The sequence below is a fragment of the Stenella coeruleoalba genome, assembly GCF_951394435.1.
Source record: "Stenella coeruleoalba genome assembly, chromosome: 18".
Taxonomy (NCBI): domain Eukaryota; kingdom Metazoa; phylum Chordata; class Mammalia; order Artiodactyla; family Delphinidae; genus Stenella; species Stenella coeruleoalba.
This window is the reverse complement of record NC_137164.1, coordinates 77,375,866-77,390,721: the sequence shown is the minus strand read 5'-3', so window position 1 is coordinate 77,390,721 and position 14,856 is coordinate 77,375,866. Positions and strand designations below refer to the sequence as shown.

The 14,856-nt window shown below is 50.2% G+C and overlaps 1 protein-coding gene across 1 annotated transcript in view; it reads right to left on the bottom strand.

The window, feature by feature from the left end:
• Nucleotides 1-14,856, bottom strand: part of CUL4A (cullin 4A) — a 45,441-nt gene that overhangs the window by 29,429 nt on the left and 1,156 nt on the right. Inside the window, exons 3-6 of the mRNA XM_079903315.1 lie at nucleotides 5,417-5,520; nucleotides 3,571-3,640; nucleotides 2,334-2,407; nucleotides 114-276 (exon numbers count right to left, since the gene is read on the bottom strand). Coding sequence (XP_079759441.1) covers nucleotides 114-276; nucleotides 2,334-2,407; nucleotides 3,571-3,640; nucleotides 5,417-5,520 — 411 coding nt within the window. The remainder of the gene's footprint in view (nucleotides 1-113; nucleotides 277-2,333; nucleotides 2,408-3,570; nucleotides 3,641-5,416; nucleotides 5,521-14,856) is intronic.

Below are 14,856 nucleotides of genomic sequence, written 5' to 3'. Positions count from 1 at the left end.
CCCATACTTGCACCAATACCCTAACGGTGTCAGTTCCGACACCGACGTCGTGGCCACCTCGTCGCCCGGGTGCAGCGCCGCCCTCGCGGGCTGTGAGGACGCGCGGGGCCCACCTGGAGGTCGGACAGCATGCCCAGCAGGCCCCGCAGCAAGCTGCGGTCCACGGCCTCCCCGCTCCGCTCCCGCTTGATCAGCAGCAGGATGCCGTCGATGGTCTTTGTCTGAACCATTTTATCACTAATAATATGGTTTCTGAATAGTTCTAATCCCATATCCCTGTACAAACAGAGAAGACAAGACTGTTTTAGTTTCACTTCTCAGAAGTTCTGGGTGAAGCTCCAGCTACACTATGAATATCACCCCCAAGCTACTGACTTGCTAACGCTCTGGTCCGGGTGTCAAGAACTCTTTTTTTAAAAAAATTTTCCTTCTTGACGGTCTGGTGTGCCTCCTAATTCTTTCCTCATCAATGCTGCCTGTTTCCTGCATGGGTCAGTGGGCTTCCGCCGTCCTGCCCGGGAGCCCTGGGACCCTCCACCTTCCCTGCCCCCATCCTCCAGCTGCGCCTCCCGTGTGGCCCTGGCCACAGGACGACGGAACTGAGGGTGCAAACCAGAGCCCATCGCACTCCCTCAGCCCGCTCCCTCCTGATTCAGCACGCTGTGCCCTCTCGCCACCTCTAAGCCCCGTCCTGTAAAGCCGCTTCCTTTTCTAGCTTCCTGGCCGTCCGTTCACTCTGACCCAGGGCGGTGCGATTTCTCCTTCTACCACGGGGAAACCGCTTGTCTTTGTTTACCGTAACCCACGCGTGGGGCGGCTGGGGCCCTCTCTCCTCTCCGTGCTCCCACATCCCCTCTGCTCCTCTGTCCTAAGGGCTTCAGCACCTCCTGACTGACTCCATCCTTAGAGCAGCTCCATGAGGGATGACCGTCCTCCAGATGGAGAAACCGAGGCAGAGATTACAAGGAGCTTGCTGTGCCCAGCTTGTCAGGCTCCAGAGTCTAAACGTAGTTTACAACGTAACCCTGCTGTCTAACCTGGAGGCACTGCCCAGAGCGTGAAGCCTACCAGCCCCCGTCCACTGCAGCAGGCAGGGAAGCAAGTGTGCTCGTGCAGGACGGCAGGGATCGCTGTGAGGGTGCGTGAGAAACTTGGGTGTGCAGTGGAGCCCCGGCCTGAGCTTTGCAGAGTCCGTGGGAGCGGCCCACTAGCTGAGACGGGAGGAGGTGGGGAGAGGAAGCCTGCTGCGCCCAGGCGCGCTGGGGGAGGAGGAAGCTGTGGGCACATCCTGGTGGCTTTGCTGGAGCCTGAGCTGAGAGTGCAGCTTCAGAAGAAGGTCCTGCGGCGGCAGCCGCGCTGCCTCAGTTTCTCCATCTGGAGGATAGTCATCCCTCATGGAGCTGCTCTAAGGATGGAGTCAGTCAGGGGGTGCTGAAGCCCTGAGGACAGAGCCCCGCACAGAGGAGGAGCTCTGTGACTTCCTGTCATCATCAGCTTTTCCAAACTGATTGTTTCTCTGAGTAACAACGATCTGTCCTGCAGAGGTTCATGGGTGTCTAGCAAGAGGAGTGCAGGAGTCGGGGCTGAGAGGACAGAGGAGCAGAGGGGACATGGGATCACGTGGGAGAGAGGGTCCCAGCCGCCCCACGCGTGGGTTACAGGAAACAAAAACAAGCGGTTTCCCGGTGGTAGAAGGAGAAATCGCACCGCCCTGGGTCAGAGTGAACAGACGGCCAGGAAGCTAGAAAAGGAAGCGACTTTACAGGACGGGGGCTTAGAGGTGGCGAGAGGACACAGCGTGCTGAATCGGGAGGGAACGTCCACATGGGCACAGGCCAGGAGGACCGAGGGCGAGACCACAGACAGGCCCTGTCACCAAGGCTGAGCTGCTCGGGGACGACGCTGGAAGTCGGGGACCAGGGACCCAGGGCAACGTGGGCACAGGGTTCCCGACTCACACTGCCCCGAGCAGATGGAAGCCAACGCCCTGTGCCCGGCCCATCGGCAGAGTACCGGGGGGTGCCATCAGAGAGTGACCGGCTCCCCAGTCTTTCCCAGAGCAGAGGTGGAAGAGGTGACAGAAACCAACTTCACAAGGCACTTCCGTGCCCACAGGAGAACGTGCTGCACTGGCGGCTGCCAGCTCGGCAGCTGCCCCTCATGGTGACAGACACTTCCGGGCCGAGAGCCACTGAGGGGCAGCCCTGCGTGCCAGCGACCCTGGCCAACACAGAGGGCCACAGACAGACGGTCGGGCACGTGTCATCAAATCAACCATCGGAGACACAGGTCGGCCGCAGTCTCAGCCACAGACCAGGACAGGGGACACTCACCAGATGGAAGGAAGCATGGAATTCTGAAGCACGTAAGTACGATCCAGAAACAGGAAGATGCTTCTGATCATGATCTGGAGGGCAAGAGGAGGACCTGACTTACTTACGTACCTTACCGACAAAACATCCAACCCTGGCTGTCTCAAGTCTAACACGATTGCTTCTCAATGAAAAGATGTTTGTATCTTCAAGACCCTCAAGATTGATTTTTCCCTGAATTTACATGTTCCCCTTGGTGTTTGCTTTTCGTCTCTTTTATCCAGAAAATCTGACTGGAGGGATTGTACAGCACTTCGCCTCAAAGATGCCTTTGAAATTCAGTCATTTCCTGACTGACGTGGTGAAACCTCCTTAGACTGGGAGATGCTCTAAGCTGCATTCTTCCAGCATTCCGGCTCGGTACGCTGGCATGAGGCTCTCAGCCACGTGTGTGTACTCGACTTTACTTTGCAGGCTCACGTGGTGGGCGGTGGCCCCGGGGCTCTCTCAGGGAGCGCCGCAGACTGCGTCGTGGAGGTGTGCTTACACACGTAGAGAGAACCCTCCCGACACATTCACCTGTTTCTACCGTCCCCCGGTGCCTGGCCCAAGAGAGACTCATTCGTTGTCGCCTACTCACCTCAGTCAGGAAACCAAAGAATTCAACCTAGTTAGGGAAGCTATTGATACTATCTCTTCTCTCACTTACATAATTTTCAGGCAGGTCACCCTGAAAACTCATATATATAAAATCAAATGAGAATCAATGTATCTACTAAATCTAAGCCTGGTTGTCTACTTACAGTAAACTCCTGGGATTCAGGCTTGATTCTCAGGCATAAACTGAGATCAAGGAAAACTTCAGAGCCCCACGGGGAATCACAGGCACCACGAGTCACCTGTGCGGTCGGCCCGAAGGCCAAGCTCGCAGCCAGCCCCACCCCAGAAGAGCAGGCCGTCCCCACTCTTCTCCAGCCACTGTCCAGCTCGGTCGGAGCTGGATGGCAGCACCTGGCCTGAACAGAACTCCCCATCCCAGCTCCCAACCAGGCCCTGCCTTCCTCGGGGGTTGAGGGAAGATGGATGGGGCCACGCTTTGGTTAAAAAGAAAAACAAACAACACAGCTGGATGCAAAGGGGGCACAGACTCCCAGCTACTCAGATCTGCCTTCCGTCCAGCTGAGCCAGAGGCTGGAGGAAAAGACCCAAGAGGGCGTGTGCACTGAGACCCACTCAGGGAGCACGTTAGCAGGCTTACCATTTGTCTGCAGTGATCCTGCCAGCATGTGTTAATCTTCTTTAAAAATAAAACACTATCTAGCGAGTCTGTGCAGACCTGCTAAGGAAAACTTCAGAAACACCGGCCAATTTACTTGTTGCAATGTTTACCCTTTACTTTCCGCTCTCCTCGCCTCCGAGTCAGGCATGTTGCTCAGTGATCAGAATACTGAAAGGGCAGAAGCTCAGAAGCCACACAGGTGGTTTCCAGCCTCCGTGTCTCCCTGCCTACCTGTGATGAACCTGCCTGCACTCCCCTGCCTCCATCTCTTCCTGCCCCTCCCCGTTTCCCTTTCACCCCACTGCCCGTTGAGGCTTCGTGGGATGGGGGGTGGACCAAAGGCCCCGCCCCAAAGGGCAGCTCTGGAGATGCTGTCCCAGAGGCGAGAAGCCAGCCACTATGAACAGCACCGGGGGACGGGCAGACGGAGGACAACGGCTGAGGGCCAATGGTCACTTCTGGTCGCACAGAGACGTACGTCACGTCTCATCCGTGCACCACGTGCACGACCTGACTTTCGGGACGCTATTTACAGCAAAAGACACCTGGTGCGGGCTCCTAGGGAAAACCTCGCCAAGCACCCGGGCACTGTGTGCACAGGTTAATTGAAGCCCCACGGTCACAACGTCTACACCGCCTACAGCCCACACAGCACCCTCACACCCAGCCGCACGGCGCACCGTTACTCCCTTTGGACGGGTGCGCAGGCAGCTGGCGGAGGCAAGGACCCGGCCTCCCGGGCCTCGGCCCCGCTCCAGCCTGTCTCAGCTCCACGGCACCAGACACGGGGGCACCCCTCAGTGCGGCCCCTCGGCCGAGGTGCAGCAGGCGCGCGGCTCGGCACGGCTGCAAGGTTCCATGCAACATTCCGAGCACGGAGAGAGGAGGCAACACACAGCAGCCCGTTTCTGGCGTGTGAAATCGGAAGGCGCTGGGGGCGCACTGACCACAGCCACAGGGGTCCCAGCCAAGCGCCTCACTCATTTTCTTGAGGGTCCGCTCCTACCTCAGAAACAGAGCGAGTCACAGCAAAGACCAAATAGTTGAAGGGTTAACACGTAACTCTGGAAGAACCGTTACAACTGCTCACACCTACAATGGCCCATGCGATCAGACCTTCCGCGAACAGTCTGAAAAAGCCTGCGTCGTAAGCACACGGAGGCAGTGCCACCTCGGCAGCGGCCCGGCAGCTCCGGTGCCCAGCGCTGAGCCGAGGCGCTCATCGCGTGGCGGCACCCTGACCGGTCTCCGTGGCCAGCGGGGGCCAGCAAGGCTGCACAGGGTCAAGCCCACGCCAGCCAACCTGAGGCGCTGGGAGGCCTGGGGGCTGCGGCCAGGTGCGGCCCCACCCGGGGCAACCAAAGGTCCGGCGTGATCTGGGCTGGCGAGGCCCAGAGCCGAGAGCCCCTGAGCCCAGCGCGAGCCGACCTGCAGAGTGCAGGCCAACAGGCCGGGGTTGGTTCACGCGGCCAACTCTGTGGGAATTGGTTATAATCACAGAAAACGAACACAGATCTTTAAAAAACAAGAATAAAGAACCGCAGCACTCCAACCTTAAGGTGTTTTTCAGACTCTTCCTAAACGCTTCCAAATGGACTACAGAAGCGGACACTGACTTCAATCAGGTCAGCCAAGTAATTTAAACGGTGAAAACTCCACCAGAAACATCTGCTACGTTGGGTTATATGATACCAATGTAAGGTTTTGTTTCTATAAAGCTTTTGCTTTAATATTAAGGATGCTCATTAGTTCTTTATCCTATTAATGTTCAGTTTCAAAAGATTTAGGTAATAAATAGGAACTTCACAAGCCAAAAAAAGGATATTCTCTAAACTGCAGGATTTGTGCTTGGACGTGGCCTTCACAGGCCTGCCGCAGCTGCTGGTAGAGCACTGGGGAAACTTTGTGAGAACAAAGATTTTCAACAGCCTGAAAACAAAAGGGATAAATGAGTTACTCACTGTGAAAGACAAATTTGTTCTTTAAAAGCAACCTATCTGTACAAACAGCTCAAATCGTAACACAAAGCCACGCCCACACTTACGTAATCCACAAATAAGTTATCATGGTCAAGGGCAATTATCCCTGCAACGCCGGAATCCAGTAGAAGTTTGGCAAAAATGGTCCCTAACAACAGTGAACCTGGAGCGCAGATGGGATGGTGCCGCGCTGGCAGCCGCAGGACACCCAGGCCCCAGGCTGGGCTGCTCACGATACTCGCAAGCTTCCCTCTTCAACAGCCCCTCAAGCTGGCTGCACACCGTCCCCCGAGGACTCAAAAGCAGCTTGAGCCCCCGGGCCTGTGTCTGGATGACTCCTGTCTGAGGTGGAGCCATGGGAAGGTGTGTGAGTTGACCCTGACAATCGCCAACGTGAAACCAGAGCCGGAAATCCCTGCTCCAGACCCTGGTGACCACCCTCCAGTGGGGGGAGAACGACAGGAATTCCAGTTCCTTTCACGCTCATGAGTTTGATGATTCTGTCCCAAATAAGCTGAAGGAGCACGGGCCAAATCTGCCTCAAATTAATGCAGAAACAAGGTTTTGAAGCAGAAATATTTTTCATTAGCTGTTTTGATCCACATCAAAGGAATAATGCTTGTATATTCGTACCAGTTCTAATAAAATTTTCTTTCAAATCTCATGTACAAAATCAGCATCTGATTCAATCCAAATACGAAATATTATAAACAGAAATGTAGTTTTTCTACTGCCTATTTTAAAATACATGGGAGATATACAGAACAGAGACACTTTGGAATCTTAACTCAAATATATTCCCGAGGGGAAAAAAGGGTAACTTAAATTTTTATAGGTGTTAAGAAAATAATTATGTAAAGAAATATATAATACATAAAACACATGCATATTTATAAAGGTCAAAGAGAGGGCTTCCCTGGTGGCGCAGTGGTTGGGAGTCCGCCTGCCGATGCAGGGGGCGCGGGTTCGTGCCCTGGTCCGGGAGGATCCCACATGCCACAGAGCGGCTGGGCCCGTGAGCCATGGCCGCTGAGCCTGCGCGTCTGGAGGCTGTGCTCCGCAACGGGAGAGGCCACAACAGTGAGAGGCCCGCGTAACGCAAAAAAAACCCCCAAAAGGTCAAAGAGAATATGGACTAATGACAATAATTAAAAGAATAAAAATCCCTTTCCCTTACATTCTGCCTTACTTAGAACAAGGGATTCCCAACCACATTTTGTTTTTACATCCTTCAATTCCTTTCCCCAAAGCTTCATGTTTTCATAATTCAGTCCAAGATCTACTGTCTCTTTCTCTCTTAAAAAAAAAAACCAAGATAACCTCCTAACAAAGGCCTTTGCACCAGTAGTTAATCATTACAAACAATTATTACCAAGTAAATTTTAAATATAATATACGAAGAAAACATGTTTCTTTGGTAAAAAGATAAGCTTAGTGGTACGTGTCCTTCATCAAAGGACATCTTAGAACCGTTTTCTGAATGCTCCGATTCACGAACCAGGTGTCAATGTCCTCAGAACAATCTCTTCCCAGCTGTGACTTTTTTGGGTGAATGCTAGAGCCAACTCTCCCTCGTATGTATGTCCTGTCGAGCACACGCTTACTATTCACGTGAAGCCCACTGAGATTTCTTTTCTGAGAATCTGGAGGCCCCTTAAAACCACCAGCCAAGCCCTGGGGCACCCAGGCGTGCTGGGGGCGCCGGCACGTCTTGGGTCTTTGCTGAGTCACTGCTGGCGTCTTCATGTTACAGGCACCTTGTCACCGGCTCGCTCCCTGCGGGGGGGGGGGGGGGGGGCAGGGATGCCGTGGGCTCTTAGGGGCTGCGGGAGCGGCCCAACACAGGAGGCCCTCCCCAGAACACGTTCAGGAGATTCAGTCACACTTGGACGCTTAGAAATGCCTCCTCGCGGTGTACGAAGCACCTCACGTGACCAGCACCGGTACTGGTACCGAGCACACCTCTGGATCCAGGCATTGGAGGTGGGGAGCGGCAGGACCTGGGCCCTCCTAGCACTGGGACACAGAGGTTTTCCTCACACCAGCGTAGTCGAGGGCAAACACCCGCTCGTCCCAGCCTCCCAGCCCTGCCACCACGCCCGCTCTGCACACGCTTATCTGCCTCAGGACAGACGAGTGTCCCAGCAAAACACCCATGCCTGCGAGGGCGCTCCCCTCAGCGGGGACCCCCCGCAGGGCCTTAAGGGAGCAAAACAGCCAAGCGGCACCTACAACTAGGCACTTCGGGTGCCAGCAGCTCAGGCGACAGCTGACGTCAGAGCAGAGTGCGACGCTTCAGAGTGAGAAATCGTAAGGGAAAGAGCGGGCAAGTACTCTGAGTTATTAGGTAAATGAAGGGGAGAAATGAAAAGCAAACCCCACCCCCACCCCCGGGAAGCCACGCCCCTGCGGACTCTCCTGAGGAGCCAGGCCCCAGGTCACCCTACGCGGTGGCAGGCCTGTGTAAACGCGACACGCACACCACACAGAAGCCGCCACCAGGACGCTGCGGTTCCCACCCACAGGAAACGAGGAAAGGGCAACGTAAAAAGGAGACAAGGACTTGGTCCTGAGCGTGGGACGAAGAATGAAGGGGGGGCGGTGTCCCAGGAAGACATCCACCCTCCCGGCCCCCATTGTGAATGCCGGCCCCCATTGTGAATGCCGGACGCGATGCCCTCGTACAAATGACTGATTTCGCTGAGTGACCAAAGCCGCTGAATTAACAAAATCCTTCCTATTAGGCCTAAGATATTTGAACCTGAATATTCTCTGTTTTTGAATAACTTACGCATTGAATTCACTCTTGATTAATTTACATTCTCAAATTGGTCCATCAAATAAAGTGTCCACTTGTTTCCCATTTTCTGGGCTTCCTCACCCGCTTGCATCACTTCAACCACCCTATTAATCCATCAGGACCCAACTCCACTCCATTCTCCTTCACCGAGCTCTCACCAGGCACAGGTTTCCTGGAGACATCTACCCCGTGACCCAAGGTCAGCAGCACAGCTTTTCTCAAGCACAAGTTCTCTGTGACAGGTTTGATTCCGCGCATCAAAACTAGTCTGAAATCCATAGAGATCAGACTTGTGGTTGCGAAGGGGGAGGGGGAGGGAGAGGTATGCACTGGGAGTTCGGGGTTGGTAGATGCGAACTACCACATTTACAGTGGATAAACAACAAGGTCCTACTGTATAACACAGGGAACTGTGTCCCATCTCTTGGGACAAATGGTAATGGAAAAGCATATTTAAAAAAGAATGCCTCTATGTGTGTAACTGAGTCTCTGCTGTGCAGCAGAGATTGCCACAACACTGGAAATCAACTGTTCTTCAGTAATAAAAAAACCAAAACCAAAACAAACAAAAAACTAGTCTGAAATCAACACCTAGCCTTCCCCGAAACCATTCCCGAAAATGCAGTCTTCAGTTTTCTGTTGTCTCATTGAGACGAATAGGACTAAAACACACAGACCTAAGACACACAAGATACGCTTTCTTCAAGTTGAGATTTCAGATCTAAATTCAGAAAAGATGGATGCACTCAACATCTCCTCCTCCTCGCATTACAAGAGAATGACTCTCAGCACGATGTGTATCTACTATGACTTTTTCATGTAATCTGAATATCCCTTTCTACCAAACAAAAACAAAGTAAGAAACTGCAGGCAGGCTGTGCAGACAGGCTGGAGGTGACCTTTCCCTTCACCGAGGCCTCCTCAGACCTGGCACGGGGAGATGCCAGACCCCACTTTTGGGAAACTGATCAACATCAAAACAAGAGGTTCTCCCTCAAATAATCCTGGAAACCTCCTCAAAAACAAACAAACAAAAAACCTTTCCAGCTTTGGTGAGAACTGTTACTTGCACATAAGATTCTTTGGCAAATTATATACCACACCACCTCAGCAGAAACTCAGGCTTTATTCTGAAACACCAGGTCCAGTGCACTGTCCACTCTACTGGAGACCAGGATAGTTTCACCGCGACATCACTTACTATCTCCACCCCATTCGCTCCACAAGATGTGAGCGGCTCACTCTGCAGAGATGTACTTAGACTTGCTGGAACTTCTGAGTGGCCAGGCACCCGCCCGCACACCTGCGTCCAAAAGCCCATCCACTGCCCCCCACACGGGCCCTCCTGAGATGTTCCCTGGAATGAATGGTGCCACTTTGGGGGTAAGCAGCCCTAGCCCTCAGGGTCTCACATACACCCACACCGACACCCACGATACCCAGGGCATCTGGCAACACTGTTTACAATAGTATCTATGGTGACGATTATGAAACACATCCTGGGTAAAGGGTCCAGCAAAGTCATTCTACTAAGAAAAATGATGGGCAATTGATGCCAGACAGTCAAATCTCCAGGGAAAGAGCAATAACGAAGCCTCGCTGGAAGACACAGTATTTCACTAAAGCAAAAGCCTCTGAGTCTGGGCACTCGGTGGGACTCTTGCTCCGGGTCCAGACGAAGTAAAGGAAGCGGACTCAGCCTTCGCTGAAGGAATCCACGAAGCAGCAGTTTCCGAAGCGCTGCACACTGGGCTCTGAGAGGCCGTGGCCGTGGCAGACAGGAGACACAAGCACCAGCCACTCTGGCTTCTGGCATCCAGCGTCCAGGCCACACAGCAGTCGTCCTGGGCTGAGGCCTCAGTCTGCAGGGCGAAGGCCCCGAGGGCAGGGGACCTCAGGGTCCAATTCGAGTGCTCAGCAGAGCGCTGTCCAGCACGTATGTGGGAGGAGACCGCCGAGGTGAGGGAAGGAACCGCCGAAAGTTTAGAGACCTTGGGCTCTGGTGCTCACACACTTCCCACCAGCCAGGCGGGAACACAGCAGGATGCCGGGCAGAGGATTCAGGAAGGTTTGTCTCAGCAGCAGGGCAATTAGCCCTGGACGAAACACTGCTCTAGTCCTGCCTAGCAACGCTTAAAGGCAACAGTCTAAAAGGTCAAACTGATTCTAAATAATTTAACCGAGTCTGGAACAAAGCTCAAGAATATTCAGAGAAAAACAGGGCTTCCCTGGTGGCGCAGTGGTTGGGAGTCCGCCTGCCGATGCAGGGGACACGGGTTCGTGCCCCGGTCCGGGAAGATCCCACATGCCGTGGAGCGGCTGGGTCCATGAGCCATGGCCGCTGAGCCTGTGCATCTGGAGCCTGTGCTCCGCAGTGGGAGAGGCCACAGCAGTGAGAGGCCCGTGTACCGCAAAAAACAAACAAAAACAAAACACAAAACAAAACAAAAGCATCTACCACACAAGTCAAAATTCGTAATGTCTGGCATCCAATCAAAGCTATCAAACATGCGAAGAAGTAGGAAAACCACCTTCACTGGGGAGAAAAGTCAGTCAAAGCAAACCTGGAATTGAAGAGCCAGCAGACAAGGACACAGAAGAGGTGGAACTGTGCTCCACGCGTTAAAGAAAGTTAAGCAAAGAGAAGATACAAAACAAGATTCAAATCGAACACCTAGAGAGGAAGAATGCAGAGGTGAAAATTATACCAGATGGTATTAATGGCAGACTAGACATCGCAGAAGATGAGTGAACTTAAAGAAACGGATAAACTGAATAGTTCTGTATCTACTAATGACATTTGTAGTTGAAAATCTTTCCACAAAGCAAGCCAAGATGGCTTCACTGGGGAATTCTCTCAAACATTTAAGGAAAAAATAATACCAATTCTGGACTTCCCTTTAAGAATCTACCTGCCAATGCAGGGAACACGGGTTCGAGCCCTGGTCCGGGAAGATCTCACGTGCCGCAGAGCAACTAAGCCCGTGAACCACAACTACTGAGCCTGCGCTCTGGAGCCCATGAGCCACAACTACTGAGCCCGCGTGCCACAACTACTGAGCCTGTGCTCTAGAGCCCGCAAGCCACATCTACTGAGTCCAAGTGCCACAACTACTGAAGCCCACGCGCCTAGAGCCTGTGCTCCACAACGAGAAGCCATCGCAATGAGAAGCCTGCGCACCGCAACGAAGACCCAACACAGCCAAAAATAAATAAATAAATTTATTTTTAAAAAAACCAAAAAAGAAATAATACCAATTCTACACAAAGTCTTCTAGACAATGAAAAGAAGAGAACATTTCCAACTCATTTTATGAGGCCAGCATTACTCTGATACTAAAACCAGACACAGACATTACATGAGAATAATACAATATCCTTTGTGATCACAGATGCAAAAATTAACAAAATGTCAGGAAACTGAGTCCAACAGTACATTGAAAAGATAATACATCATGAGCAAGTAGGATTTATACCAGAATGAAAGACTGGTTTAACATATGAAAAAATCAATCCGTGTAATTAACAAACTAAAAAACAAAAGTCAACATGACCACCTCAACAGTCACAGAAGAATTTGTCAAAATCCAACATGTATTTCTGATAAAAACTCTCAACAACCTAGGAACAGAAAGGAACTTCCTCAACCTGATAATGGGTATTTTTGAAAAACCCACAGCTAGCATCGTATGGTGTTCAATGATGAAAGACTGAAAGCTTTCTCCCCTAAGACCAGGAACAAAACAAGGATGTCTGCTTTTTCCGTTTCTATTAACCATCGTACTAACCACCAGAGGTTCTATATAGTTCAATGAGGCAAGAAAGGAAATAACAGGCATGCAGATTAGAAAGGGAGAAGTAAAGTTATCCCTGTGTATAGGCGACATGACTGTCTACACAGAAAATCCAATGGGATCTACGAGAAAGCTACTAGAGATAAGTGCGGTTAGCAAGACGGCAATGTACAAGATCAATATACAAACGTGAGTTGTATTTGTATGTACTATCAACAACCAGAAATTAAAATTTATACTACCTTTTACAATACCATAAAAACATGACATGCTTTAGGGATAAATTTCACAGAAGATGTACAAGACCCGCACAGCGGAACTAGAAAACATTGCTGAGACCTAACTAAGCGAGAGCTGCCCCTGTGGTCAACTGGGGGGTTCAGTGTTGTCAAGATAGCAGCTCTCCCCACGCTCACCTACAATAACACATAATCCAAACCACAATCCTAGGAGGTGTCTTTGCAGAAACTGGCAAACAGATTCTAAAATTCATATGGAAATAGAATGGACCTAGAACACCCAAAACAAGTTTACCCAAACAAGGATAAAGCTGCAGGGCCAGCGCTCCAGACTTTGAGACTTAGGACACCCACACTCACAGGGACAAGGACTTGACACAGGAGCAAAGGCAGTCTGCTGGAGAAGACAGACGCCTCAACACATGGCATTGGACCAACTGGACCTCCACAGGGAAGACAGTGAACTTGGATTTATACCTCACAGCAAATACAAAAATTCACCTCAAAACAGATAACAGACCTAAATGTAAAACCTAAAACGCTGCAAGAAGGAAATACAAGGGAGAATCTTTACCACCTCAGATTCGGCAAAGACTTCTCAGAGAGACACTAAAAGCACAATCCACAGAAGACCAAACTGATACGAAGACTTCATCACAATTTCAAACGCCTGCTCTCTGAAAGCCATAGTTACGAGAATCAAAAGACAAGCTGCAAACTGGGAGAACATACTTGCAAGGCAAACACCTGGTATAGGATGCATGCTCAGAACACGTAATAAACTCAAACGCTCGATAGTAAGAAAATAAACACCACATAAAAAACGAGCAGAAGATCTGAACACACACTTCATTAAAGAAGGTGTATGGAATGGCAACGGGCACAAGAAAAGATACCTAATATCGTTAGGGAAATGCAAATTAAAACCGTAGTGAAATTCCACTACTCACCTACTAGAATAGCAAAAATTAAAAAGACTGACAATACCCAATGCCAGCAAGCACACGGAGCAGCTGGAACGCTCACATACCACTGGCAGAGAGGCAACACGGTGAAGCCATCTGAAAAAGTTAGGAAACGTCTTGTAAAGTTAAACACACACTTTCCATTTTACTCTGAGAACCTACTTCTAGATGTTCACCCGAGAGAAATGAGAATTTCTGTCCACACAGACTTACCCATGAATGCCTGCAGCAGCTTTATTCATAACCCAAAACCAGACACCCAGACGTCCATTACCTCAGGATAACTAACTGGTGGTCCCCAGAGTACTCAGCAACAAAGAAACGAATTACTGTCAGGACGCATGCATGTGCCCAACTCACGAGCCCTACCCTAAGCGAAAGGAGCTAGGCACAATTGCACGGTTCCACTGACATGAGACTCTGAAGATGGCAAAGCATACCGACACAAGGCACAGCAGTGACTGCCAAGGACTGGGGGTTAGGGCACAGGACGGGACCCACTGCAAAGGGGCCTCAGGGAACTTTTCGGGGTGACAGAAACATTCTGTATCTTGATTGTGTGGTGGTTATACAATTGGATACATTTGTTAAAACTTGTTGAAGTACATACTCTACACCGTAATTAAGTCGATTAAACAATACAATAACCTCACACAAACTTAAGACAAAGAAGGGACAGGTGTCCATCGAACTGTCCATGGTAGTCTTCTTTGGGTGGTAGGAATACAGGTAATTTTTATTTTCTTCTTTGTACTTTTTGTAGTTTCCATAATTTTTCACTTATGTAAACAAAAAAATGTAATCGCTTATGTAAACAGAAAAAAATTTAAGTCTCTTAGTAGAAATTGTGCTATACTACCTAAAATGTAGATAGTATTAGACCAGTTAGCGAATGTCATTCTTTAAAAACAAGATATCAGGAAAACCAGTCTGTGTGTAACTGAAATATCCCAAAAGTGAAACCTACTTTTGATCATTTCTTCTGGTGTTAGAAAAGGAACATCGTTATCTCAAATTAAATGTAACAAAACCAGTCTGCACGTTTTAACTGCAACAATTAATCACAAAACACAACTAAAAGGGGAAAATCCACATTAACAAGTCAAACTGTAATAAGAGTTTCATATATAACATAATGGAATTACAATAATAGTTTGCTGCACATTTGGAAGATATTAGAAGTCATGTGACTCTTAGAAACGCATTTCTCTCCTGTAATGGGTTAACTTTAAATACCCTTCTAGACAGCTGAGGCCTGAAAATGAAATAAAAACCCCACAACCACCAGAAACGGAAAACACTCCTCGACTTGGGACACGCTGCCACCGAACTCCTACTGTTCTTGTTGCAGGCAAGAGTCGATTTCTATTATCCCCTTCATTACTGACTCTGAAACAACACCGAGGAGCACAAGATCCACGTCTGGGTCCCATTTCACAGGAGTTGGATAATTGTGCTATTTAGACACTATAAAACAATCAGGTAAGT